This window comes from Oncorhynchus mykiss, chromosome 8 (genome assembly GCF_013265735.2).
Source record: "Oncorhynchus mykiss isolate Arlee chromosome 8, USDA_OmykA_1.1, whole genome shotgun sequence".
NCBI lineage: Eukaryota > Metazoa > Chordata > Actinopteri > Salmoniformes > Salmonidae > Oncorhynchus > Oncorhynchus mykiss.
Genome location: NC_048572.1, coordinates 59643388 through 59670490, shown reverse-complemented (window position 1 = coordinate 59670490; position 27103 = coordinate 59643388). Strand labels below are relative to the sequence as shown.

At 41.4% G+C, this 27103-nt stretch overlaps 1 protein-coding gene across 6 annotated transcripts in view; it reads left to right on the top strand.

Annotated features, from left to right (window-relative positions):
- The first annotated feature begins 2047 nt into the window (after window positions 1-2047).
- Window positions 2048-27103, top strand: part of LOC110530242 (partitioning defective 3 homolog) — a 252036-nt gene continuing 226980 nt past the window's right edge. For all 6 annotated transcript variants that reach the window (XR_005052926.1, XM_021613147.2, XM_021613143.2 and 3 more), the window contains exon 1: window positions 2048-2429. Coding sequence is in view for 5 of the 6 variants with exons in the window: in XM_021613147.2 (XP_021468822.2) it covers window positions 2310-2429 (120 nt within the window). In the remaining variant the exon portion in view is untranslated. The remainder of the gene's footprint in view (window positions 2430-27103) is intronic.

Genomic DNA, 27103 nt, shown 5'->3' with positions numbered 1-27103 from the left:
TCTCTGTTCACTCATGACTGCACAGCCAGGCACAACTCCAACACCATCATTAAATTAGCTGATGACACAACAGTGGAAGGCCTGATCACTGACAATGACGAGACAGACTATAGGGAGGAGGTCAGAGACCTGGCTGCTCCACTACATCGACGGGGTGTAGTGGAGCAGATTGAGAGCGTCACGTTCCTTGGTGTCCACATCACCAACAAACTAACATGGTCCAAGCACACCATGACAGTCATGAAGCGGTCACGACAACCTATTCCCCCTCAGGAGACTGAAAGATTTGTCATGGGTCCTCAGATCCTCAAAAGGTTCTACAGCTGCATCATCGAGAGCATCCAGACTGGTTGCATCACTGCTTGGTATGGCAACTGCTCGGCCTCCGACCGCAAAGCACTACAGAGGTTAGTGCGAACAGCCCAGTAAGTTCATCACTGGGGCCAAGTCATTCAGGACCTGTATACCAGGCAGTGTCGGAGGAAGGCCCTGAAAATTGTCAAGGACTCCAGCCACCCTAGTCATAGACTGTTCTCTCTGCTACCGCACGGCAAGCGAGCGCCAAATCTAGGTCCAAGAGACTCCTAAATAGCTTCTACCCCCAAGCCATAAGACTCCTGAACATCTAATCAAATGGCTACCCAGACTATTTGTTGCTGCTACTCTGTTATTATCTATGCATAATCACTTTAATAGCTCTATCTACATGTACATACTACCTCAATTTACTGCTGCTCTTTAATCATTTGTTATTCTTATCTCTCTTTTTTAAAACTTTTTTTTGTATAGGTATTTTCTTAACTGCATTGTGCTTGTAAGTAAGCATTTCACTGTAAGGTCTACACTTGTTGTATTCGGCGCATGTGACAAATACAATTTGATTTAAAGGTCATTTCAAAGCATTTACAGCAACTGATCAAGATCTTCTATCAGGTGGTCAATATTGATAAATATTTATTCAAATCTAACCACAGGAACAGCAAACATTTGAAGCATCCCTTTTGTATGACCTTTTTTATAAAGTGTGAACACAGATAGACACGTTTCTGTTTGCACTGTAGGTCCATGAAACTATGCTAGGAAAAGTTACAATATAATATACATTGTTTTCCTGCCTTGTATCTTGTGCGACTCACCCATATACTCAGACTTTTAGGGCAGTAAAATACACTGATCAATCATGGGGCATAGTACTGTATAAAAAGTAATTTAAGCCATACTGTAGTTTGTACACAAACTGCCTGGTATTCAGTAGCTCTTTGGTGTTCTGCCTTAGAGCGACTGCTTTTGGGGCAATAATGTTCATGCGGCACAGGCCCATATAAAAAGAACACCAATGGGATACATCCCAAATGACAACCTATTGTCTTTATAGTGCACTACTTTTGACCGAAGCCCTATGGGAATAGGGTGCCATTTGGGACACAAGCATGGTGAGAGGAGGATCCTCACATACATAGTCATGCTCTGAAGAACTGGTCTATGTGCCAAGGCAGCTGTTTCACAAGCTTCACACATGGATTTACTCTGGTTTTCATTGGGGCTTGGTTTCAGTTTTAGGGCTGGGCACCAGAACAAATCACCAAAATGTCATTGGGCAGGTGGAGATCAAGGTTCTGTGGCCAGAACATGTACTTGAGACTGCTGTTATTCAATCATAATAATAATAATACACTATATTGTAAGTGATGGGCATCTTTGTTAAAGTTGGATTTTTCAAAATAGGCCTTTTCTAGATTTAAGCAGGCAGCTGTTCTATTTAAATTAACTTTCATGTTGCAGAACATAGATATTCTCACTCACTCACTCACTCACTCACTCACTCACTCACTCACTCACATACACACACACAAATTATAACAATTCAATTAATTGGTGAGATTTTGGAGTGATTTGTGATAGGGCTATCTTTCCATAACGAATATTGGCAAGATCTCCTAATATTTAGAAATGACCCAATTATTTATGCAGGCATGTGTGCTGTGCTTGCCTTGTCCGCGCTTTATATCACCTTCGACAGTTCCAAACTTGACCAGCGGGTGGAGGCCGTTCCCCAATCTCTGGGTGAATCTCTTGCTCCCTGCTCTAGTCTCGTCTGGGAACGTCGAAATAGAGGGAGAAAGACTAAACAGGTGGTCAGAAATACAAGCGAACAATGTCGTCCCTGGAGATAAGGTGAAAGATCGTTTGGTCTCATCTCTTTAAGGATTAAAAACCACAGAAACTTCATGTTTCGGCTGACGTTCAAAGAGAGAATTTATCGTCGGTTTTACTTCCGAACCTGGGCAAAATATATCGGATATTAAACTATGAAAGTGACGGTGTGTTTTGGAAGGACTAGGGTGGTGGTACCGTGCGGAGATGGAAATATCAAAGTCCACACTCTCATCCAGCAAGCCGTCATGAGATACAAAAAAGCCATTGCAAAGGTACGTCGCTGTTACTTTGGATCACGCGTTTGTTTCAAATGTTCCATAGCGGATTGGAAACAATGGTGCAAAATGCCTGGAGCGAGTGTCGAGCGAACATGTCGCAGATTTGTAACAGCGATGAAAGGGAAATATACATCAAAGATTCGGAACTAAAACAATGATTTTGCAATAAATTCGTCTGAGTTGTTGATGTTGAATGATGCATCGTCATAACTGGTCGAGCCCTCTGCAAACCCCACGAAAAACTTCCTTTTGGACTTCACCCTTTCCCTACCATAGTGCATGGAAAGATAGTAGATGACTACTAAAATGTAGCGTTAACTACCGATCTAACTGGGATATAAAATGCAAACCTAATGAGGTGGTCTATAAGTAGAGGATAAGGATGCTAACTAGTTAGCTAACAATCCGAGATTTGATTCCCTGAGAGTTGTTAGCTAGCTGACTGTTTGCTAACTAGCTAGCTGACTGTTTGCTAACTAGCTAGCTAGCTAGTTAGCACCAGCATACTGCAGGATAGCATTCTGGCTTTTGAAATGGGGTACTAGATAAAAAAGCATAACGTTTCGTATCGATTTTATGCCTATTGGATAGCCTACATTTTCACCGGCACCCGTTTCTCTTTGTACCTCTTGCTAATTATCCTATTATGTTAAGATGGCTAAGAAGCTGTAGCTTGCAAGGCTAACTATCAGTCAAGGAAGAAAGCTTTGACAAATAGTATATCTATTAGGGATGTGCATCTTTCCTTTTCAAGATGATTCGATACGTGTCTAGTGACATGGTCTCTGATACTTTTTAGTTTGAAACGATTCGATTTGATTAGGGAATGAATCCATGCGGTTCGATACGATTCGATTCAATGCAGTAACATTTGTTGCATAAACACATTCATTTTCCATTCTAAATTTAAGTCTGCAGATGATGGAGCTCATGAGCTGGGCTTCTCTGTGTGTGTACATGATGATGTGTATGTACTGTTGGTGTAAATCATCTACAATGGATTTGTAAACTATTCAGACTGCTTCACTTTTCCTACATTTTGTTACGTCTATAGAAAGTTCCACAGTTGACAGTGCATGTCAGAGCAAAAACCAAGCCATGAGGGCAAAGGAATTGTCCGTAGCGCTCTGAGACAGAATTGTGTCGAGGCATAGATCTCGGGAAGGCAGCCTTGAAGGTCCCCAAGAACACAGTGGCCTCCATCATTCTTAAATGGAAGAAGTTTGGAACCACCAAGACTCTTCCTAGAGCTGGCTGCCTGGCCAAACTGAGCAATCGGAGGAGAAGGGCCTTGGTCAGGGAATTGACCAAGAACCCGATGGTCACTCTGACAGAGCTCTAGAGTTCCCCAGTGGAGATGGGAGAACCTTCCAGAAGGACAACCATCTCTGCAGCACTCTACCAATCAGGCCTTTGTGGCAGAATGGCCACTCCAAAGTAAAAGGCCTGCTTGGAGTTTGCCAAAAGGCAAAACAAGATTCTCTGATCTGATGAAATCAAGAATGAACTCTTTGTCCTGAATTCTAATCATCACATCTGGAGGAAACCAGGTACTGCGTATCACCTGGCCAATACCATACCTAGATGAAGCATGATGTGTGTCGCAGCTACATGCTGTGGGTATGTTTTTCAGTGGCAGGGAGACTATTTATTTATTTATTTTTAACCTTTATTTAACTAGGCAAGTCAGTTAAGAACAAATTCTTATTTTCAATGACGGCCTAGGAACAGTGGGTTCAGGGGCTCGGGGATTTGAACTTGCAACCTTCTGGTTACTAGTCCAACACTCTAACCTCTCGGCTACCCTGCCGCCCCAACTATTCAGGATCAAGGGAAAGATGAATGGAGCAAAGTACAGAGAGATCCTTGAAAACCTGCTCCAGAGCACTCAGGACCTAAGACTGGGGCAAAAGTTCAACTTCCAACAGGACAACGACCCTAAGCACACAGCCAAGACAACGAATGAGTGGCTTTGGGTGGCCCCGCCAGAGCCCAGACTTGAACCCAATCGAACATCTCTGGAGAGACCTGAAAATAGCTGTGCAGCGACACTCCCCATCTAAGCTGACTGAGCTTGAGAGCATCTGCAGAGAAGAATGGGAGAAACTCCCCAAATGCTGAGGTGCCAAGCTTGTAGCGTCATACCCAAGACTTGAGGCTGTAAGGCTGCCAAAGGTGCTTCAACAAAGTACTGAGTGAAGGGTCTGAATAATAATGTGAATGTTATATTTCAGCCCAAAAAATATATACATTTGCAAAAAAAACAGTTTTTGCTTTTTCATTATAGAGTATTGTGTGAAATCACCATCACCCACTATATAACTTGTAATTTTTGCAGATTAAGTGTTTGAGCTAGTAATGTAAGAAATATTTATCATTTACAAAATAGCTTTGTCATAGCCAATGAATATATACAGTATCAGTCAAAAGTTTGGACGCACCAACTCATTCCAGTGTTTTTCTTTATTTTTTTACTACTTTCTATGTTGTAATAATAATGGTGAAGACATCAAAACTATGAAAAAACACATACGGAATCATGTAGCAACCAGGAAAGTGTTAAACAAATAAACAAATATGCTCTTGCCAGCATACTTGGGGTCCAACGTACGCTGTGGCGTGTATGGGCTTCAGGCAGAAGTCTGACATTTTTAATGTATTTCAGAACTGCAGTTACCTCTGCTTGGAGCAACAGTGAAGTGGGCAGGGCAGTATGGATTTATTCTCTTACATCTGCAAGCAGAGTCTGAACATCAGACAGGATGGCATTGTCTCCCTCAATCTGTGCAATGGCTACTGCTATAGGTTTTAGGCGTTTCAGGCAGCTTACCACTCTCTCCCAAAATACATCATCCAGGACAATCCTCTTGATGGGTTCTGTCCATATCGACAGACTGATATGGCCATTTCTTGGAGAGACTCCTTCCCCTCTAGGAGGCTGTGAAACATGATGACAACACCATCCCAATGGGTGTTGCTGGGCAGCTTCAATGTGGTGCTCTTATTCTTCCCACTTTGCTTGGTGAGGTAGATTGCTGTTATAACTTTAACCTTAGCATTTCCTTGGCTTTCTTGTAGAGTGTATCCATTGTTTTTTGTGCCACGATGTCCTTGAGGAGCAGATTAAATGCATGAGCAGCACAGCCAATGATGTGATGTGAGGGTAGGACTCCTCCACCTTAGACCAAACTGCCTTCTTGTTTGCAGCATTGTCTGTCACCAGTGCAAATACCTTCTGTTGTCCAAGGTCATTGATGACTGCCTTCAGCTCATCTGCAATGTAGAGGCCGTTGTGTCTGTCCATTGTTTGTGCTTTTGTAGAATACTGGTTGAGTGGTGGAGATGTAGTTAATTATTCCTTGCCCACGAACATTCAACCACCCATCAGAGATGATTGCAATACAGTCTGCTTTGCTTGACCTTCACTTGAACTCTGTTGAACTCTGCATCCAGCAAATGAGTAGATAAAGCATGTCTGGTTGGAGGGGTGTATGCTGGGCGAAGAACATTCAGAAATCTCTTCCAATACACATTGCCTGTGAGCATCAGAGGTGAACCAGTTGCATACACAGCTCGCGCAAGACATTCATCAGCATTTCTCTGACTACGTTCCTCCATTGAGTCAAGAATAAACTTCTGATTCCAGGAGGACCATGAGATGTTGCTATCGATAAGGTGGCTGGGTCATCATTTTAACCTTGAATAGAAGTAGAGGGACTTTTGTCAGAGGTTGGTTGTTGTGAGCGCTGAGGGAAATTTATGTACTGGCAGATGATTCTGCATCTTTGCTGCATTCTTCACATATGATTTGGCACAGTATTTGCAAATGTACACCGCTTTTCCTTCTACATTAGCTGCAGTGAAATGTCTCCACATATCAGATAGTGCCCGTGGCATTTTCCTGTAAAGATTAGAAGAAAATTGTAAAAAAAAAACAAATACAATTCCACGTACAGATAAATAGTCGAGCCGTTAGATTAAACAACTCCTTTTTAAGATACATGTATTAAAACAGGTGAATTAACACTCAGTTAGCAGGTTCAAGCAAGTTGAAACCCACATGGTAGCAAGAACTAACTAGCAGAAATTGATAACAGGTTAGAAATTATTTAAGCACACTTTGCTGTAGGATACAATTTACTAGTTCACAAAAAAATCATGTATGTCACATAAAATACATTCACCCCACCCAGTATTGTAATCAAAACTTACCAGAACGCATGTGGTCCTTGGCTCAGACAGTGTAGTAGTTTGGGCTCAATAGCATCTCATCCGTGTGCAAGATCTTGAGAATCAGCTGTACATGTGATGGAAGAATGCACTGAGCATGCAGAGGGTTGCAATTCCATTGAATTGGGGATAGTTTAACCAAAATATGCTACATGACCTAGAATTGCCATGTGTCTCCCACAAAAAAGGTTCACTGTTTTCAGCTAACTTTTTTTAAAAAATGAATTTAGGCAAAATCCCCCAAATTCCCAGGGTTAACTTCCCATGGAAAACTTCCGGGAAATTTACCGGAAAGTTTCCGACCCTTTGCAACCCTACAGACACATCTCAACATCAACTGTTCAGAGGAGACTGTGTGAATCAGGCCTTCATGGTCATATTGCTGCATAGAAACCACTACTAAAGGACACCAATAAGAAGACTTGCTTGGCCCAAGAAACATGTGCAATAGACATTAGGCCAGTGGAAATGTGTCCTTTTTGTTCTGATGAGTCCAGATGTTTGATTTTTGGTTCCAACTGCCATGTCTTTGTGAGACGTGCCTTTTACTTAGGAGTGGCTTCTGTTTGGCCACTACCATAAAGGCCTGATTGGTGGATTGCTGCAGAGATGGTTGTCATTCTGCAAGGTTCTCCCATCTCTACAGAGGAACTCTGACCATCAGGTTCATGGTTACCTTCTTGACCAATGGTTCTCGCCTTGGTTTGTTTTAATTTTGTCTCAAGTGGTTGAACTGGAAGTGGAAGAAGCTTAGTACAAAAAGCCCCGGAGGATGGAGGGATAAATGGTACTGTTGACTATTACATTGTGCAATTTCTTACCATATGATGTTTGTACTGGCATGCCTGGACAGCTGAGAGCAGGATAACAGGTTACATTTGATTGCCCAGTTTTGGGAATGTCAATTTGTTGATACAGTAGCAGGCTATTTGATTCACTTCCACAGAATGTTCATTTTCCCACTAAGACAGGAGGAGAGAAGCATAAACTTTTGTTTTTGAATATGGCTGCTGTGTGCGGACCATTTTGCAAAGCTTAAGACATTTATATATATTTAGTGTTTAAGAGCATTGTTAACTGTAATGTAAAGCTACAATATGTAACTTGTTGGGCGACCTGACCAAATTCACATAAACATGTGAGTTACAGATCTGTCATTCTCATTGAAAGCAAGTCTAAGAAGCAGTAGATCTGTTCCATGTGCGCTATTTCTATGCTTCCCGTTAAGTTGAGTTTTTGCGTCTTTGACTTTCAGTTTTGTACACCAGCTTCAAACAGCTGAATATACAATATGTTTGGTTATGGAAATTATATTTCACAGCGGTTTAGATGGTACAATGATTCTCTACACAATGACTACTTGTTTTGTCACACAAACTGAAATTAGGCGAACTATTCAAGTTACTGCAACCAGGAAATGGCACAGCAATTTCTCCATATTGCACTTGATTACATTGATATTAGATCTACAGGACCATGAGAATTCCATCAATAAATCCTGCATGGCACAGCGTTGTGTGGAGGAGCAGTCTCATTTGTTTTCATGTTAATAACCCAGATGACATGGTGCAGTGAATGTCTTTTCAATTATTCAGTGAGGTCTGACTGTGGAGTCCTGGAGAAAAATTGGCCTATTCTTATCCCGAGGCTGTGACTGGGAGGCAGACTGGTGTGGCATATCTGGGGGATTCAGCCTGCACTTAGCCTTTTCTATATCAATATAATCCTGCATATGAATTACTTTGTAGAGTGTGTTGTCAGTGTAGTTTACACATTGGTTAAAGTTTTCCTTTGCCCTCACATCGAAATTCTGTGATCGTTGGTCTTACCAAACTGACAATCAATGCAATGGTAAGAAAAGGACGATAATCGTAACATGCGTAGAAGTCTAACTAAGCAGCCGACCTGATTGCAGGGAGCGAAAAGTGGGGAAATGCTGACTGTTCTCAAGCTGGGAGTGAATTGGGCTTCAAGGGTGGAAATGAGGCCCAAAATCAAAGACTCATTATGTGTGCATTGTGCTTTGATCTAAAAACCCAGAGCTCCCTGTGAACTTTTCACCCACAGCAGAAAATAAACCCACTTTAGTCGTTTATATAGCTATTGCTGCTGCTGTTGCTCCCGACGCTGGCAATTTTAGTTGGGTTCGAGAGCAGTGTGATGTCAAGTGACCGTGTCACAAAACTCTTTGGTCATGGATGTACTAAGGTCAGTATTAACGCCAACTTGACACAGGTTGGCACCCAAATGGCACCATATTCCCTATGTAGTGCACTCAAAAGTAGTCCAGTATAAAAGGAATAGGGTGCCATTTTGAACACATACTTAATAGTGGTCTGGATTTAGCTTAGTTTGGGTGTTCCGGCACTGGTCTGCCGTATAGGACCCTCTCTGGTAACTTCCCTGCCGTTTTATAGTGGAATGCTTCCGGCAGAGAGAGAAACACCAGGCCTTAATTCACCTCATAACTCAATGGTTATGCCCCAAATTGCACACTTTTACCTATATTGGGCCTATCAAAAGAAGTTGTTGTTTTATATACAGTGGCAAGAAAAAGTATGTGAACCGTTTGGAATTACCTGGATTTCTGCATAAGTTGGTCATCAAATTTTTATCTGATCTTCTAAGTCACAACAATAGACATGGTGTGCTTAAACTAATAACTCAGACATTATTGTATTTTTATTGTCTATACTGAATATATAATTTATACATTCGCAGTGTAGGTTGTGAAAAGTATGTGAACCCCTAGGCTAATGACTTTTCCAAAAGCTAATTGGAGTCAGGAGTCAGTTAACCTGGAGTCCAATCAATGAGACGAGATTGGAGATGTTGGTTAGAGCCCTCTAAAAAACACTCACATAATTTGAGTTTGCTATTCACAAGAAGCATTGCCCGACGTGAACCATGCCTCGAACAAAAGAGATCTCAGAAGACCTAAGATTAAGAACTGTTGACTTGAATAAAGCTAGAAAGGATTACACAAGTATCTCTAAAAGCCTTGATGTTCATCAGTCCACGGTAAGACAATTTGTCTATAAATGGAGAAAGTTCAGCACTGTTGCTACTCTCCCTAGGAGTGGCTGTCCTGCAAAGATGGCTGCAAGAGCACAGTGCAGAATGCTCAATGAGGTGAAGAATCCTAGAGTGTCAGCTAAAGACTTACAGAAATCTCTGGAACATGCTAACATCTCTGTTGACGAGTCTACAATACGTAAAATACTAAACAAGAATGGTGTTCATGGGAGGATACCACGGAAGAAGCCACTGCTGTCCAAAAAAAACATTGCTGCACTTCAGAAGTTTGCAAAAAGGCACCTGAATGTTCCACAGCGCTACTGGCAAAATATTCCTCCTAACCATTGTGCAGGTCTGATCCGCAACTACAGAAACGTTTGGTTGAGTTTATTGCTACCAAAGGGGATGGTCAACCAGTTATTAAATCCAAGGGTTCACATACTTTCCCCACCCTGCACTGTGAATGTTTACACGGTGTTCAATAGACATGAAAACGTAGAATTGTTTGTGTGTTATTAGTTTAAGCAGACCGTGTTTGTTGTGACCTAGATGAAGATCAGATCAAATTGTATGACAAATTTATGCAGAAATCCAGGTATTTCCAAAGGGTTCACATACTTTTTCTTGCCACTGTAGGGAATAGGGTTCCATTTCGGACACAACCCAGGCCTTAATTCACCTCATAAGAAGAAATGGTGTTGACCGACTGCCATTGCTTTTCTTGGAAGCTTTTTCTTTTTGTCCTGTTCCTGAACTAAATCCTCAGAAACCGTACGTTGTTCAGATGGAATACTACTGCTTATGACAAGACTAACGATCAAGTAGCCTGTATTGAGTATGACATCCACGGAGTGGAACTTTTTTGACTGTGTTGTTTCAAATCCTGATGTGACATGTATGCCATTAGGCCTAGTTTTGGGGTACAAGAAAATTACTCAGACCACTTGATGACAACGTTTCCTTTTCATTGTCCGTGCTGGGTTTGAAAGGATGAATGTCATCTTCCTCACTCCTGTGCTTAGTCAAACCTATAGGCCTACTCGATATTGTGCAATACGAATTGAGATGAGTTGTTTTGGGTTTGACTGATAGCCTAATTATTGCAACCACCAAAAGGAATAGGTTCCATTTGACGGGCTTGCCCAAGGATATAATTTAATTTTGATCTGATCTGCAATGCCTCAGGATGGGCATGTGATTGTGAGAAGAACGAGTTGTTGCGCTGGTCATGTGCATCACACACTGTCCTGCACCACTTAGATAACGCCCTATGATCAAAGTCTTTGCAGCCATTCCAATCAACGTTCAAACAAGACTATCCAAGGCAATGGCTCAATTATGGACTTGTTCTTGTTATGTTCTAACTAGAGGTCGACCGATTATGATTTTTCAACACCGATAGCGATTAATCGGCCAGTTTATTTATTTTATTTATAATAATGACAATTTCAACAATACTGAATGAACACTTATTTTCACTTAATATAATACATAAATAAAATCAATTTAGCCTCAAATAAATAATGAAACATGTTCAATTTGGTTTAAATAATGCAAAAACAAAGTGTTGGAGAAGAAAGTAAAAGTGCAATATGTGCCATGTAAGAAAGCTAACGTTTAAAATTCCTTGCTCAGAACATGAGAACATATGAAAGCTGGTGGTTCCTTTTTAACATGAGTCTTCAATATTCCCAGGTAAGAAGTTTTAGGTTGTAGTTGCATTTGTATTTCATTAACCTTTGACTATTGGATGTTCTTATAGGAACTTTAGTATTGCCACTGTAACAGTATAGCTTCCGTCCCTCTCCTCGCTCCTCTCTGGGCTCGAACCAGGAACACAACGACAACAGCCACCCTTGAAGCAGCGTTACCCATGCAGAGCAAGGGGAACAACCACTGCAAGTCTCAGAGCGAGTGACGTTTGAAACGCTATTAGCGTGCTAACTAGCCAGCCATTTCACTTCGGTTACACCAGCCTCATCTCGGGAGTTGGTAGGCTTGAAGTCATAAACGGTGCAATGCTTGACGCACAACGAAGAGCTGCTGGCAAAACGCACGAAAGTGCTGTTTTAATGAATGTTTACGCGCCTGCTTCTGCCTACCACCACTCAGTTAGATACTTGTATGCTCAGTCAGATTATACGCAACGCAGGACACGCTAGATAATAGTAATATCTAGTAATATCATCAACCATGTGTAGTTAACTAGTGATTATGATTGATTGTTTTTTATAAGATAAGTTTAATGCTAGTGTAACAGTACTCCTCTTGCGCTGTGTACAATCAGTCATCGACACGGAACTCCAACATGTAGCACCAGTCATGTAGATTTATTCTGATAGGAACGGCACAAAATTGCACGTCATGCAATGCACATCTCACCATCCGTCTCTGCACTCACGCATGCTGGTTTGGTGCAATATACAATATAATATCTTTAACAATGTACCTGATAGGAACGGCACAAAATTGCACGTCGTGCAATGCACATCTCACCATCCAACTCTGCACTCACGCATTGTACAAAATATATGAACCCCCCCACCAGACACAGTAAGTTGCTAGCTAATACTGGCGGGAATTCTCTACAACAAAATGCACAACAAATATTCTTCAAAAACCGCTGCATCTTATGTGTGATGTTCGAATAACATTTACAAACAATTTGATATAAATTGTACATTTAAATCATCACTTGAGAGTATAAAAATCACTTTTGATGTACTGTGCTTTGCAACCAACAACTTACCGCTGGTTTGGTGCTTGTTCACTGGGACGATTCTAACTGGAACATCCCCCCTCGTAAGCAAGCTATGCAAACCAGCCAATAAGATGCCTTGTTGAGTAGGTGAAGGCAAGACAAACTCAAACCAAAACCCCATAACATTGTCCCCAACATGCCCAACAATTGCCTTTGACTCCAAACAGGAGGCAATGTTCTCCCCAATGGAATGACCAATCTGCTGTACTATGTCTGCTATGAAATCCATGGAGACCTCCCCACTCCCTGTATTTGGCAAAACTCTTTTATACACATCCTTAGGTTACCCATGGACACGCCCATCATCAAAACCCTCCAGTTTGGGCATAGGTGTAGAAGTAACTGAAATTTTGGCTGAACCCCTACCAACAGATGGTGACAGATTAAATGACAGGAAACCCCTACCTCTCCCAACACCTTCCATTTTAACAATGGGAAATCAACACACTAATAAAAATGTAAATAGCAAAACATATATATATATATTATAAACCTCACGTCAAAATCTAACCTATATCTAGTACACTGGTAAAACTCACCCTACTTATATCAGATATACATTAGAATTGCAATTAAACAAGTTATCTGTGAAGAGCCTCAGCCAGAGAAATCATCAATTTCGATAATAAAACGTTCTAGTGGCGCACTCTTGTGGCGAAATGCGATATCGCCATAAACTGCACCAGCAACGTCTTATCTGATTCTTCAACAGCAACCACGGCGAAGTTCTGAGATGGAAATCCAGCGAAGGATGATCCGATCCAGAAGAACGGTCACGGCACCACTGTAACAGTATAATTTTAAACCGCCCCCTCGCCCATACCTGGGCGCGAACCAGGGACTCTCTGCACACATCAACAACAGTCACCCTCGAAGCCGTTTCCGTTACACTAGCTAGCAACTTACCTTGGCTTACTGCATTCGCGTAACAGGCAGTCTCCTTGTGGAGTGCAACAAGAGGCAGGTCGTTATTGCGTTGGACTAGTGAACTGTAAGGTTGCAAGATTGGATCCCCCGTGCTGACAATCTGTCGTTCTGCCCCTGAACGAGGCAGTTAACCCACAGTTCCTAGGACGTCCTTGAAAATAAGAATGTGTTCTTAACTGACTTAGTTAAATAAACTGGCCTAGTTAAATAAAGATAAAATTAGGGTGTAAAAAAAAAAAAAATCTGCAAAATCGGTGTCCAAAAATACCGATTTCTGATTTGTTATGAAAACTTGAAATCCGCCCTAAGTTCTAACATCCTCCAAATACCGTAGAGTAATTATTGACATTACTTCCCACAGTCCACAATGTGTTATGAGTCCATAGAATGTTGCTAGCCTTGGTACCAGTCTGTTGGTGTTATCTTACCACTTCCTGTCATGCCAAACAAGGAGTGGCATGATGCCACAATTACTGGTACCCAGGTAGGATGTTGCACATTTTGTTACTGAACTGTTTGATCTCTGTCACAGCAGGGCTGTGTGAGACAGTGGCCTAGCTTCCAGCTCCAAAAACGGGCACAATGCTGGATTAAAAGCTTGTGTGATTATGTGTGATGATCCCTGTGGCAATGACTCTGCCCTGCACTCTATGCCCTATCTCATGCAATGCTTTTGACCAGAGTCCTTTGGGCCCTGGTCAAAAGTAGTGCTCTAAAAAGGGAATAGGGAGCCATTTGGGACAAATCCCTTGACCACAGGCTCACTGTGGAGTCAACCACTGAAGCATGACTTTGGCAAGCATTCTCTGAATACTTTCCACCATATATCTTATACCAGTGACAGAGGTTCCTTTTTAACTCCATGAAGGGAAGTGAGCAAACATCATTTAGGTGGAAGTTGGATTTCAAAACATTACTTTATTGCTCTAAAAATTAGTCATATAATTAATAGCGTAGTAGGTTTTGCGTCCATGACGATTTTCACCAGTTTCCTGCTGCGTGCAAGGTACTGACAAAAGCGGTCATATATTTGAATTTACAGCTTTTGAACACATGATGTGTTAATGAATAGGCCACACGTACGTTAGTTTGGTCCCTGTGAAGGAGAACATGGTGTGTTGTAGAGGTCGACCGATTATGATTTTTTTCAACACCGATACCGATTTATTGGAAGATCCAAAAAAAAGCAGATATATATAACCACTGAAGCATATATATGATTTTTTTTTTGATAAATCAAATTGGCCGATTTTAATCGGTATTGGCTTTTTATATATATATTTATTTATAATAATGACAATTACAACAATACTGAATGAACACTTATTTTAACTTAAAATAACACATAAATAAAATCAATTTAGTCTCAAATAAATAATGAAACCTGTTCAATTTGGTTTAAATAATGCAAAAACAGTGTTGGAGAAGAAAGTAGAAGTGCAATATGTGCCATGTAAAGAAGCTAAGGTTTACGTTCCTTGCTCAGAACATTTGAAAGCTGGTGGTTCCTTTTAACATGAGTCTTCAATATTCCCAGGTAAGAAGTTTTAGGTTGTAGTTATTATAGGACTATTTCTCTCAATAACATTTGTATTTCATATACCTTTGACTATTGGATATTCTAATAGATACTTTAGTATTGCCAGCCTAATCTCAGGAGTTGATAGGCTTGATGTCATAAACAGCGCAATGTTTGAAGCACAGCAAAGAGCTGCTGGCAAACCCAGTAAAGTGCTGTTTGAATGAATGATTACGAGCCTGCTGCTGCCTACCACCGCTCAGTCAGACTGCTCTATCAAATTATACACTTAATTATAATATGATAACGCACAGAAATACGAGCCTTAGGTCATTAATATGGTCAAATCCAGAAACTATCATTTCGAAAACAAAATGTTTATTCTTCCAGTGAAATACGGAACCGTTCCGTATTTTATCTAACGGGTGGCATCCATAAGTCTAAATATTGCTGTTACATTGCACAACCTTCAATGTTATGTCATAATTTATGTAAAATTCTGGCAAATTAATGACGGTCTTTGTTAAATGGTCTCCACACAGTTCGCAACGAGCCAGGCGGCCCAAACTGCTCCATATACCCTGACTCTGCTTGCACAGAACTCAAGAAAAGTGACACAATATTAACTAAATATGCAGGTTTAAAAATATATACTTGTGTATTGATTTTAAGAAAGACATTGATGTTTATGGTTAGGTACACATTGGTGCAACGACAGTGCTTTTTTTTTGCGAATGCGCTTGTTAAATCACCTGTTTGACGAAGTAGGCTGTGATTCAATGATAAATTAACACCGCATCGATTATATGCAATACAGGAAAAGCTAGGTAAACTAGTAATATCATCAACCATGTGTAGTTAACTAGTGATTATGTGAAGATTGATTGTTTTTATGAGAAGTTTAATGCTAGCTAGCACCTTACCTTGGCTCCTTGCTGCACTCGCATAACAGGTAGTCAGCCTGCCACGCAGTCTCCTCGTGGAGTGCAATGTAATCGGCAACAACCAGTGTCCAAAAAATACAGATTACCGATTGTTATGAAAACTTGAATTCTGCCCTAATGAATTGGCCAACCTCTATTGTGTTGTCATTAGTGAACCAGCAGCTGTTCAGGTCTATGGCCCAGATGGAGCCCTATTCCCTTTATAGTGCACTACTTTTGACCAAAGCCCTGTGGGGCCAGGTCAAACGTAGTGCATTTTATGAATGGAAGAAGGTGCCATTTGGGACGTATCCTAGGCCTCCTAATGGAGAGGTGATTTGTACTGATGTGAGGCATGAGCCACAGCCAGCATCACAGTTTAGTTCTGCCTTCCCTGAGAGGCATTGCTCATACTTTAGGCATGTGCTATTAAAATTGACATTTATATACAGTAGTTCTCCTGGGGCTAGGGCTGTGGCGGTCACACAATTTCGTCAACCGGTGATTTTCAAGCAAATTTACCGTTAATTAATATAAACACATTTAGCATCTTATGACTTTCACATTCAGCCTACTAGCAACTGATGCAGACTCTACATTTTAAAAAAAGTCTAATAAATCCATGTAATATATTCTACATCTTCAAAATAAATATATTATTTATTTTAGACAGTTCTAAATAAACATGATGTGATGAAAATGTAGTCTATTTCAGAAGAACAGAATAGCATACTCTGAGTTGTCCTTATGTTAGGTCCTGATCTGGCTATGCCAAATGGCTGTGGGCTACACAAATCCATTTAGCAGACAAGATTGGCTTAGAATTCCATGGCAGTAGTGCGGTTAACAAAGAAGTAGGTACTGCTAATTGCCATGATTAAACGGTCACGTGGAATTTGACTGCCTTCATGACTCGTAACCGCCGGTGTGGCGGTAATGCGGTCACCGCAACAGTCCCTACCCGGGGCCATAATCTAGGATCAGGTCCCCCTTCTTATTCATTCTAATTTAATAGGTACAATTCACCCTAGATTAGTACTCCTACTCTGAGACTATGAATACAGGCCCCGATTGAAACAATTTGACTGTCATGGGAACTGGGCATGCTACAGGAAGTGACCCAGTAGTAGGGATTATTAGGTCTCCTCCAGGAGAGGGCATCTGTAAGGGCAGCGCTCGTGGCCTCCTGGAACATTGTTAACGGGAATCTAAGTCATAACACTTCATAACATGTGCGTAAGTGGTTTACAGAGTACTATGCAAACAGATTACTTGCAACCTGGTAGAGATCCAGTCAGCTGAGTTTTTGCACCATCCTTGGCCGCCAAGCCCGCCATGTTAATCAAGGTCTAGTTGCATAGCTACATATGGTCCATGGCCCCATGAGGGCTTCATGGGAAACAAAACAGGCCAATGAGTGGTATATCTTTTCGCGTGTGCCCATGTCTAGTCTAGTGGTGGCTGGCAGCACTTTTAAATCCCATGACTGCTCTTGGTTTCTGTGAGTTGAATACTGTGCCATTCATTACATTCCAGTCATGTACTATGATGACCCTTCTTCTCCACACCAGCCCCCATTACGGGACACTTATAACACTTTACGAGGCTTTGTCTTGAGACGGGAAGAAGTTTCATTTTTGCTACTGCTGAGAAGCTCTACCTTTTTTACAGTATTCTTCCATAAACCGAGCAAGAGCTTTTATGATATCTGCTCCCTGCTTTGCTCTCTGAGGTTATTGCACATCTTCATCCACCTTTTGTCAGATGCATAACTGTCTCGCAAGTGGTTGGGTGCTCCAGCTCCAGACGCTCCGAGCGAGTTTGTTTGAGAACAAGATTCTCCAGGAGCCTCCACAGAAGTGTTTGAGGAACGCCACTGGTATGTTCCTGAAGCTGGTGGTCTGTTTGGCCTAACCCAGGCATGCAGAAGACAACCATTGTAGAAGCTGAAGCAACTCCCAAGTTTGAATCCCAGCAGGGTTATTTGGTCTCCTTGAAGCATTAACAGTGGGATTACATTTTTTTGGTGTTTCTATTTCTTCATCAACAATCCATGTCTAGCATTGGCCATTGGTGTTGGAACTGGTCTTCTTGCTACAGACATCTTCATGTTGAGGTTATAAAGAAATGGAGCCTAAGTTCAGGTTGAATTTAAACAGAGGATCATTGCTATTCAAGCCTCAAGAACATTCAGATGGTTCCGGAACAGGATGCTTTTTCTGAGGAAGCCAAGTATAACTGGATAGTGGCAGCAGACGGCAACCTACACCCATTAGTGCACTACCTTTGGCCAGAGCCTATGTAGGGAAAAGTGTTCCACTTAGGATTCAGACACATTTCTCCCAGAATTTACCAGGAACTTGGTAGAGTATTGTGTCAATGAGAGTATTCATATGGGTCTGGGGTAACATTAAGCTGGCTTACTATAAAACTTAACCAGGTGTCAGTTTGGCTTAGTGGGTATGGAGTGTAGGACCATAATGAACATTTTGAGGACCACAATGGAAATAAGCCTTTTGTCTTTATTTTGTATTATCCTCGATAATGTTAGTACTGTTGCTAGGCTGGAGCAACCGTCTATGTAGGCAACTATTAATTATCATATAAATCAAATCACATTTTGTCCAGGTTCCATTCTCATCTTTGGTTTTGTTCCCCAGCTCCATAAATAAGTCCCAAATGGCACCCTATTCCCTATATAGTGCAGTGCTTTTACCTATAGTATTATGGGCCCTGGTCAAAAGTAGAACGATATGTATAGGGAATAGGACTCCATTTGGGATGGAACCCATCTCTGGTTTTGTTCCCCCAGCTCCATGAATGTGTTCTTCAGAAGCACGTCTCTGTGGGGATGCTGGCCTGTTCTGAGCTCTCCATAACCGAAAACCCTCTCTGAAATGTCAAGGCCTAGTGTGTGGAACACCGAGCACAAGGAGAGGATTGTCTCAGAGGAATGTCTGTCTGGCCATTTGAATAAACATCTCCACATGGCTCAGATGTACTGTACAAAAGATTCCTTTCCACAAAAAAACAAATCCACTCATGAGATTTGACTTGTTTCCATTCAATACCCTTTAGAGACTTCTTGCACAGACATCTGGTCAAAAGTGGTGCACTATATAGGGAATAGGGTGCCCTTTGGGACGCAGGCAATGTGTCTACTATATCTATCTATATATATATATATATATATATATATATATATATATATATATATATATATATATATATATATATATATATATATATATATATATATATATATATATATATATATACGTAGTTGAAGTCTGAAGTTTACATACACCTTAAGCAAATACATTTAAACTCTGTAGTAAAAATTCTCTGTTTTAGGTAAATTAGGATCCCACTTCATTTTAAGAATGTGAAATGTCAGATTAATAGTCGAGTGATTTATTTTCAGCTTTTCTTTCTTTCATCAGATTCCCAGTGTGTCAGAAGTTTACATACACTCAATTAGTATTTGATTGGCATTGCCTTAAATTGTCTAACTTGGGTCAAATGTTTCGGGTAGCCTTCCACAAGCTTCCCACAGTAATTTGGGTGGATTTTGGCCCATTCCTTCTGACAGAGCTGTTGTAACTGAGTCAGGTTTGTAGGTCTCCTTGCTCACACACACTTTTTCAGTTCTGCCCACAAATTTTCAATAGGATTGAGGTCAGGGCTTTGTGATGGCCACTCCAATACCTTGACTTTGTTGTCCTTAAGCCATTTTGCCACAACTTTGGAAGTATGCTTGGGGTCATTGTCCATTCGGGAGACCCATTTGCGACCAAGCTTTAACTTCCTGACTGATGTCTTGAGATGTTGCTTCAATATATCCACATAATTTCCCTTCGTCATGATGCCATCTATTTTGTGAAGTGCACCAGTCGCTCCTGCAGCAAAGCGCCCACACAACATGATGCTGCCACCAACGTGCTTCACGGTTGGTATTCTTGAAAAAAGGTGTTCTTCGGCTTGCAAGTCTCCCCCTTTTTCCTCCAAACATAACGATGGTCATTATGGCCAAACAGTTATATTTTTGTTTCATCAGACCAGAGGACATTTTTCCAAAAAGTACTGTGTTTGTCCCCATGTGCAGTTGCAAACCGTAGTCTGGCTTTTTTATGGCGGTTTTGGAGCAGTGGTTTCTTCCTTCCTGAGCGGCCTTTCAGGTTATGTCGATATAGGACTTGTTTTACTGTGGATATAGATAATGTTGTACCAGTTACCTCCAGCATCTTCACAAGGTCCTTTGCTGTTGTTTTAGGATACATATGTACTTTTCACACTAAAGTGCATTCATCTCTAGGAGACAGAACGCGTCTCCTTCCTGAGCGGTATGGCGGCTGCGTGGTCCCGTGGTGTTGCGTACTATTGTTTGTACAGATGAACGTGGTACCTTCAGGCATTTGGAAATTGCTCCCAAGGATGAACCAGACTTGTGGAGGTCTACAATTTGTTTTATGAGATCTTGGTTGATTTATTTTGATTTTCCCATGATGTCAAGCAAAGAGGCACTGAGTTCGAAGGTAGGACTTGAAATACATCCACAGGTACACGTCCAATTGACTAAAATTATGTCAATTAGCCTATCAGAAGCTTCTAAAGCCATGACATAATTTTCTGGAATTTTCCAAGCTATTTAAAGGTACAGTCAACTTGGTGTATGTAAACTTCTGACCCACTGAAATTGTGATACAGTGAATTATAAGTGAAATCATTTGTAAACAATTGTTGGAAACATTACTTGTCATGCACAAAGTAGATGTCCTAACCGACTTGCCAAAACTATAGTTTGTTAACAAAAAATGTTTGGAGTGGTTGAAAAATGAGTTTGAATAATTCCAACCTAAGTGTATGTAAACTTCCGACTTCATCTGTATATATAGCAGGAGCTCGACTACAGAGTGCTCCTTTCTGACAGATACTTGATGATTGCCCTTTTGGCAGAGCAGCAGAGGCATGGTCTGTATCCCATATGCACCCTATTCCTTAAATACTACTTTTGACCTGAGCCCAATGAGCTCTAATCAAATGTGGGACCCAGCCATGAGGATTTGAGCTTCGTTCCCTGGGGACTGCACCTCTGAGGTTGAGGCCAGACTGCAGTTATTAAAGCATAACAGACATCTGTACAAAACCACAAATGCATGTTGATATCTGCAGAATGGTTTTCTATGACAGGTTAACTTGGAGGGATTTGATTTAAATCCATATATTTTTTTTTAGGATGTCTTCCAGGGTGTGTTGTGACTGGCCGGCCGGCAATTCTGATGTCAGACTCTCGGAGAGAGTGAGTGCACAACAGATCAGGCCCACGCTTTCCATATTCCCTTATTCTTTAGGATTTAAAAGGCAAACTGTTTCTAAATCAGCACCCGTGATGCATACGGCCTCACAAATGTCCTCATAACAACACAGACCAGAACAGAGCTCTGTTACTGGTTGCCCTCCGATGGGACATGCTGTGTAAAGCATATGCTGTTGAACAGGAAAAGCTGCTCTCTCTCTGTTTGACCAGGCGATGATGTAAGCGTGCGTCATCTTCCCACTGTACCATGCCGCAAAGCTGCCAGAAAACCAGCTGCGTGCAATGCTTCCTGAGAGCGTTTCTGCTCTTCTCCCTGCAGCCAACTTTGTTTCTTGTATAAACTCTGGTACTGTCATTTTATTTGTAAACTTGTGCTCCTGTAAACATATGTATGCCAGTATGCTGAGCGAAGCAGAGACTGTCTAGAGTAGAGACTGTAGTAAAATGTCCTGCATGCTAGTAAATGCATGCTAGACCCACATCACTGATGGACATAATATATTTCCTGTCTTTCCCCTATTTATTTATTTTTAGCAGAGGTGGCAACCGTCATGGAAGGGGGGAGGTGGTGGCTTGCGGGGTTGGGGGCATGGCTTAAATCCCTCCGGAATTGGCGGCAGAGAGAAGTGTTTCCTGCAGATTTTTCCATTTAGCTGAGAGAGAATGTTTCAGTGTAAAGCTAATTTCCTGCAGTTCTACGCATTTTGCCGTTGTTCATTGCGTCTCGCCATGCCCAAAATATTCCTAAATTCTTTGTTTTTAGAATTTTTGATTCTCTAGCTTTTATTTTGGTGGTTTTGTAGTTCTCCAAGATACTATTATTTAAAAAACATGTAGGTCAGTTATCTTTTCTACATTTATGGTGTTGCGCCGCTACTAAATTAATACAGGGGAAACACTGTCATGGATGGTGATTGGTTGACAACCGTGGTATATCAGATGGAGGTCGACCAATTCATCGAAATGGCCGATTAATTAGGGCCGATTTCAAGTTTTCGTAACAATTGGTATTTTGCGCACCGATTTGGCCGTTTAAAAATTATGTTTTTACACCTTTTATTTATTCTTTATTCAACTAGGCAAGTCAGTTAAGAACACATTCTTATTTTCAATGATGGCCTAGGAACGGTGGGTTAACTGCCTTGTTCAGGGGCAGAACGACAGATGTTAACCTAGTCAGCACGGGGGATTCAATCTTGCAACCGTACAGTTAACTAGTCCAACGCTATAATGACCTGCCTCTCTCTCGTTGCACTCCACAAGGAGACTGCCTGTTACGCGAATGCAGTAAGCCAAGGTAAGTTGCTAGCTAGCATTAAACTTATCTTATAAAAAACAATCAATCATAATCACTAGTTAACTACACATGGTTGATGATATTACTAGATATTGTCTAGCGTGTCCTGCGTTGCATATAATCTGACTGAGCATACAAGTATCTAACTGAGTGGTGGTAGGCAGAAGCAGGCGCGTAAACATTCATTCAAACAGCACTTTCTTTGCGTTTTGCCAGCAGCTCTTCGTTGTGCGTCAAGCATTGCGCTGTTTATGACTTCAAGCCTATCACCTCCCGAGATGAGGCTGGTGTAACCGAAGTGAAATGGTTAGCTAGTTAGCGCGTGCTAATAGTGGTTCAAACGTCACTTGCTCTGAGACTTGGAGTGGTTGTTCCCCTTGCTCTGCATGAGTAACGCTGCTTCGAGTGTGGCTGTTGTCGATGTGTTCCTGGTTCGAGCCCAGGTAGGAACGAGGAGAGGGATGGAAGCTATACGGTTACACTGGCAATACTAAAGTTCCTATAAGACTTGGAGTGGTTGGCTGCTGGCAAAACGCAAAGAAAGTGCCGTTTGAATGAATGTTTACGCGCCTGCTTCTGCCTACCACCACTCAGTTAGATACAGTGCCTTGCGAAAGTATTCGGCCCCCTTGAACTTTGCGACCTTTTGCCACATTTCAGGCTTCAAACATAAAGATATAAAACTGCATTTTTTTGTGAAGAATCAACAACAAGTGGGACACAATCATGAAGTGGAACGACATTTATTGGATATTTCAAACTTTTTTAACAAATCAAAAACTGAAAAATTGGGCGTGCAAAATTATTTAGCCCCCTTAAGTTAATACTTTGTAGCACCACCTTTTGCTGCGATTACAGCTGTAAGTCGCTTGGGGTATGTCTCTATCAGTTTTGCACATCGAGAGACTGAAATGTTTTCCCATTCCTCCTTGCAAAACAGCTTGAGCTCAGTGAGGTTGGATGGAGAGCATTTGTGAACAGCAGTTTTCAGTTCTTTCCACAGATTCTCGATTGGATTCAGGTCTGGACTTTGACTTGGCCATTCTAACACCTAGATATGTTTATTTTTGAACCATTCCATTGTAGATTTTGCTTTATGTTTTGGATCATTGTCTTGTTGGAAGACAAATCTCCGTCCCAGTCTCAGGTCTTTTGCAGACTCCATCAGGTTTTCTTCCAGAATGGTCCTGTATTTGGCTCCATCCATCTTCCCATCAATTTTAACCATCTTCCCTGTCCCTGCTGAAGAAAAGCAGGCCCAAACCATGATGCTGCCACCACCATGTTTGACAGTGGGGATGGTGTGTTCAGCTGTGTTGCTTTTACGCCAAACAAAACGTTTTGCATTGTTGCCAAAAAGTTCAATTTTGGTTTCATCTGACCAGAGCACCTTCTTCCACATGTTTGGTGTGTCTCCCAGGTGGCTTGTGGCAAACTTTAAACAACACTTTTTATGGATATCTTTAAGAAATGGCTTTCTTCTTGCCACTCTTCCATAAAGGCCAGATTTGTGCAATAAACGACTGATTGTTGTCCTATGGACAGAGTCTCCCACCTCAGCTGTAGATCTCTGCAGTTCATCCAGAGTGATCATGGGCCTCTTGGCTGCATCTCTGATCAGTCTTCTCCTTGTATGAGCTGAAAGTTTAGAGGGACGGCCAGGTCTTGGTAGATTTGCAGTGGTCTGATACTCCTTCCATTTCAATATTATCGCTTGCACAGTGCTCCTTGGGATGTTCAAAGCTTGGGAAATCTTTTTGTATCCAAATCCGACTTTAAACTTCTTCACAACAGTATCTCGGACCTGCCTGGTGTGTTCCTTGTTCTTCATGATGCTCTCTGCGCTTTTAACGGACCTCTGAGACTATCACAGTGCAGGTGCATTTATACGGAGACTTGATTACACACAGGTGGATTGTATTTATCATCATTAGTCATTTAGGTCAACATTGGATCATTCAGAGATCCTCACTGAACTTCTGGAGAGAGTTTGCTGCACTGAAAGTAAAGGGGCTGAATAATTTTGCACGCCTAATTTTTCAGTTTTTGATTTGTTAAAAAAGTTTTATATATCCAATAAATGTCATTCCACTTCATGATTGTGTCCCACTTGTTGTTGATTCTTCACAAAAAAATACAGTTTTACATCTTTATGTTTGAAGCCTGAAATGTGGCAAAAGGTCGCAAAGTTCAAGGGGGCCGAATACTTTCGCAAGACACTGTACTTGTATGCTCAGTCAGATTATATGCAACGCAGGACACGCTAGACAACATCTAGTAATATCATCAACCATGTGTAGTTAACTAGTGATTATGATTGATTGTTTTTTACATTCAATAGTCAAAGGTTAATGAAATACAAATGGTACAGAGGGAAATAGTCCTATAATTCCTCTTACTACAACCTAAAACTTCTTACCTGGGAATATTGAAGACCCATGTTAAAAGGAACCACCAGCTTTCATATGTTCTGAGCAAGGAATTTTAAACGTTAGCTTTCTTACATGGCACATATTGCACTTTTACTTTCTTCTCCAACACTTTGTTTTTGCATTATTTAAACCAAATTGAACATGTTTCATTATTTATTTGAGGCTAAGTTGATTTTATTGATGTATTATAATAAGTGAAAATAAGTGTTCATTCAGTATTGTTGTAATTGTCATTATTACAAAAAAAAAAAAAAAACTAGCCGATTAATCGGTATCGGCTTTTTTTGGTCCCCCAATAATCTGTATTGGCGTTGAAAAATCATAATCGGTCGACCTCCTAATATCAGACATTATAAATTGGGTGGTTCGAGACCTGAACACTGATTGGCTGAAAGCTGTGGTATATCAGACTGTACCATGGGTATGACAAAAAAAAATGATTTGGCCAATATACCACGTCTCAGGGCTGTATCCATTCCACGTTGCGTCATGCCTAAGAACAGACCGTGGCCATATACCACACCACATATTGGCCATACACACCTCCTCTGGCCTTATTGCTTAAATATACCACACCATATTGGCCATACACACCTCCTCTGGCCTTATTGCTTAAATATACCACACCCATATTGGCCATACACACCTCCTCTGGCCTTATTGCTTTAATATACCACACCCATATTGACCATACACACCTCCTCTGGCCTTATTGCTTTAATATACCACGGGTATGATGCACAAATACTTGTTTCCTGATCTAATTATGTTGGTAACCAGTACATAATAGCAATAAGGCATCTCTGGGGTTTGTGGTATATGGCCAGTATACCACGGCTAAGGGTTGTGTCCAGGCACTCCGCGGTGCAGCTTTGAATCGCGCTTAGCCATGGTATTTTTAAGCAATAAGGTCCGAGGAGGTGTGGTGTGTGTGTATATAGGCCATATATCACAACCCCCCGAGGAGCTTTATTGCTATTATGAACTGGTTAACAACGTAATTAGAGCAGTAAAACTAAATGTTTTGTCATACGAATGGAATACGGTCTGATGTACCACGGCTGAGAGCCAATCAGCATTCGGGGCTTGAACCACCCAGTTTAGCCATAACAAACTGGGTCGTTCGAGCTCTGAATGCTGACAAACTTTGTACAGCTCTAATTACATTGGTAACCAGTTTTATAATAGCAATAAGGCACCTCGGGGGTTTGAGGTATATGGCCAATATACCACGGCTATATCCAGGCACTCCGCGTTGCGTCGTGTATAAGAACAACCCTTAGCTGTGGTATATTGGCCATATACCCCCCCCCCCCCCCCCCCCCCAGGCCTTATTACTTAAACATACCACACCACATTGGACCTTATTGCCTAATTATATGGCAAATTTGTGCAATGTTCAGTAGCTCAGAGTTGAGGTTTTGGTAGAGAAGCAAGGGACAGATTGGGTGTTGTGGAGCAGGGAGCTCTCTGTAATGGCATGCACTGGAGTGCTCTTGAGTCAGTGCTGAGGAAGTGCTCTGTGCCAGCTGAAGAATCGGAGGCGTGGCCCTCAGCCCTGGTCTGTGTGAAGTGTTAACCAAGCCTCGGCCTCGGACTCCTGCCTGCCCGCCTCTCCCCCTGACATGATCAGACAGGATAATGACCTGTTATGGTGTGTTAATAGGAGCTGTTTAACCTCCTGTGGGTGGAAAGAGGAGGTGGACTGCCAAACAAGAAACCAACATGCCGAAGTGGCATTTTTAGAGGTACTTGTTTGTTCGGAATCTGTATTTGGAATCCCTTTTATCAGCTTGTGATCAGAATATTGATAGTTTAGTCGATATCAAACCTGCAGTAGTTTTTTTTGTTGCGTTATATCTTCGTGTTGTTTGGTGAATGCAGTCCAAAGAGAAACGTAGGAGGACAGGCAAAGGACATTGGATTTCTCATTGTGCTAAATTGCGAGGAACATCTTTTGCAGTGAAGTGGTGTCCCCAGGCTAGACTGGGAAATCCTCCTGAGTCTCTGCCCTTGAAGCTTCCAAATGTCACTTTGACGTACTGGATCATACAGAGGCACATGGGCGAATGTCAACTCAGTCATTCTATCTGACCTTTTTTTATGAGCCGTAAAGTACAAAATATCACGACCAGCCTGGTGGAAACGGAAATGTAGTCGGTAAACTTTCCAAATGTCGACAAAACAAAATGGGATCTTTTTGTTATTCAAATTAATTATGGTGGTGGTGGTGGCAACTCTTGT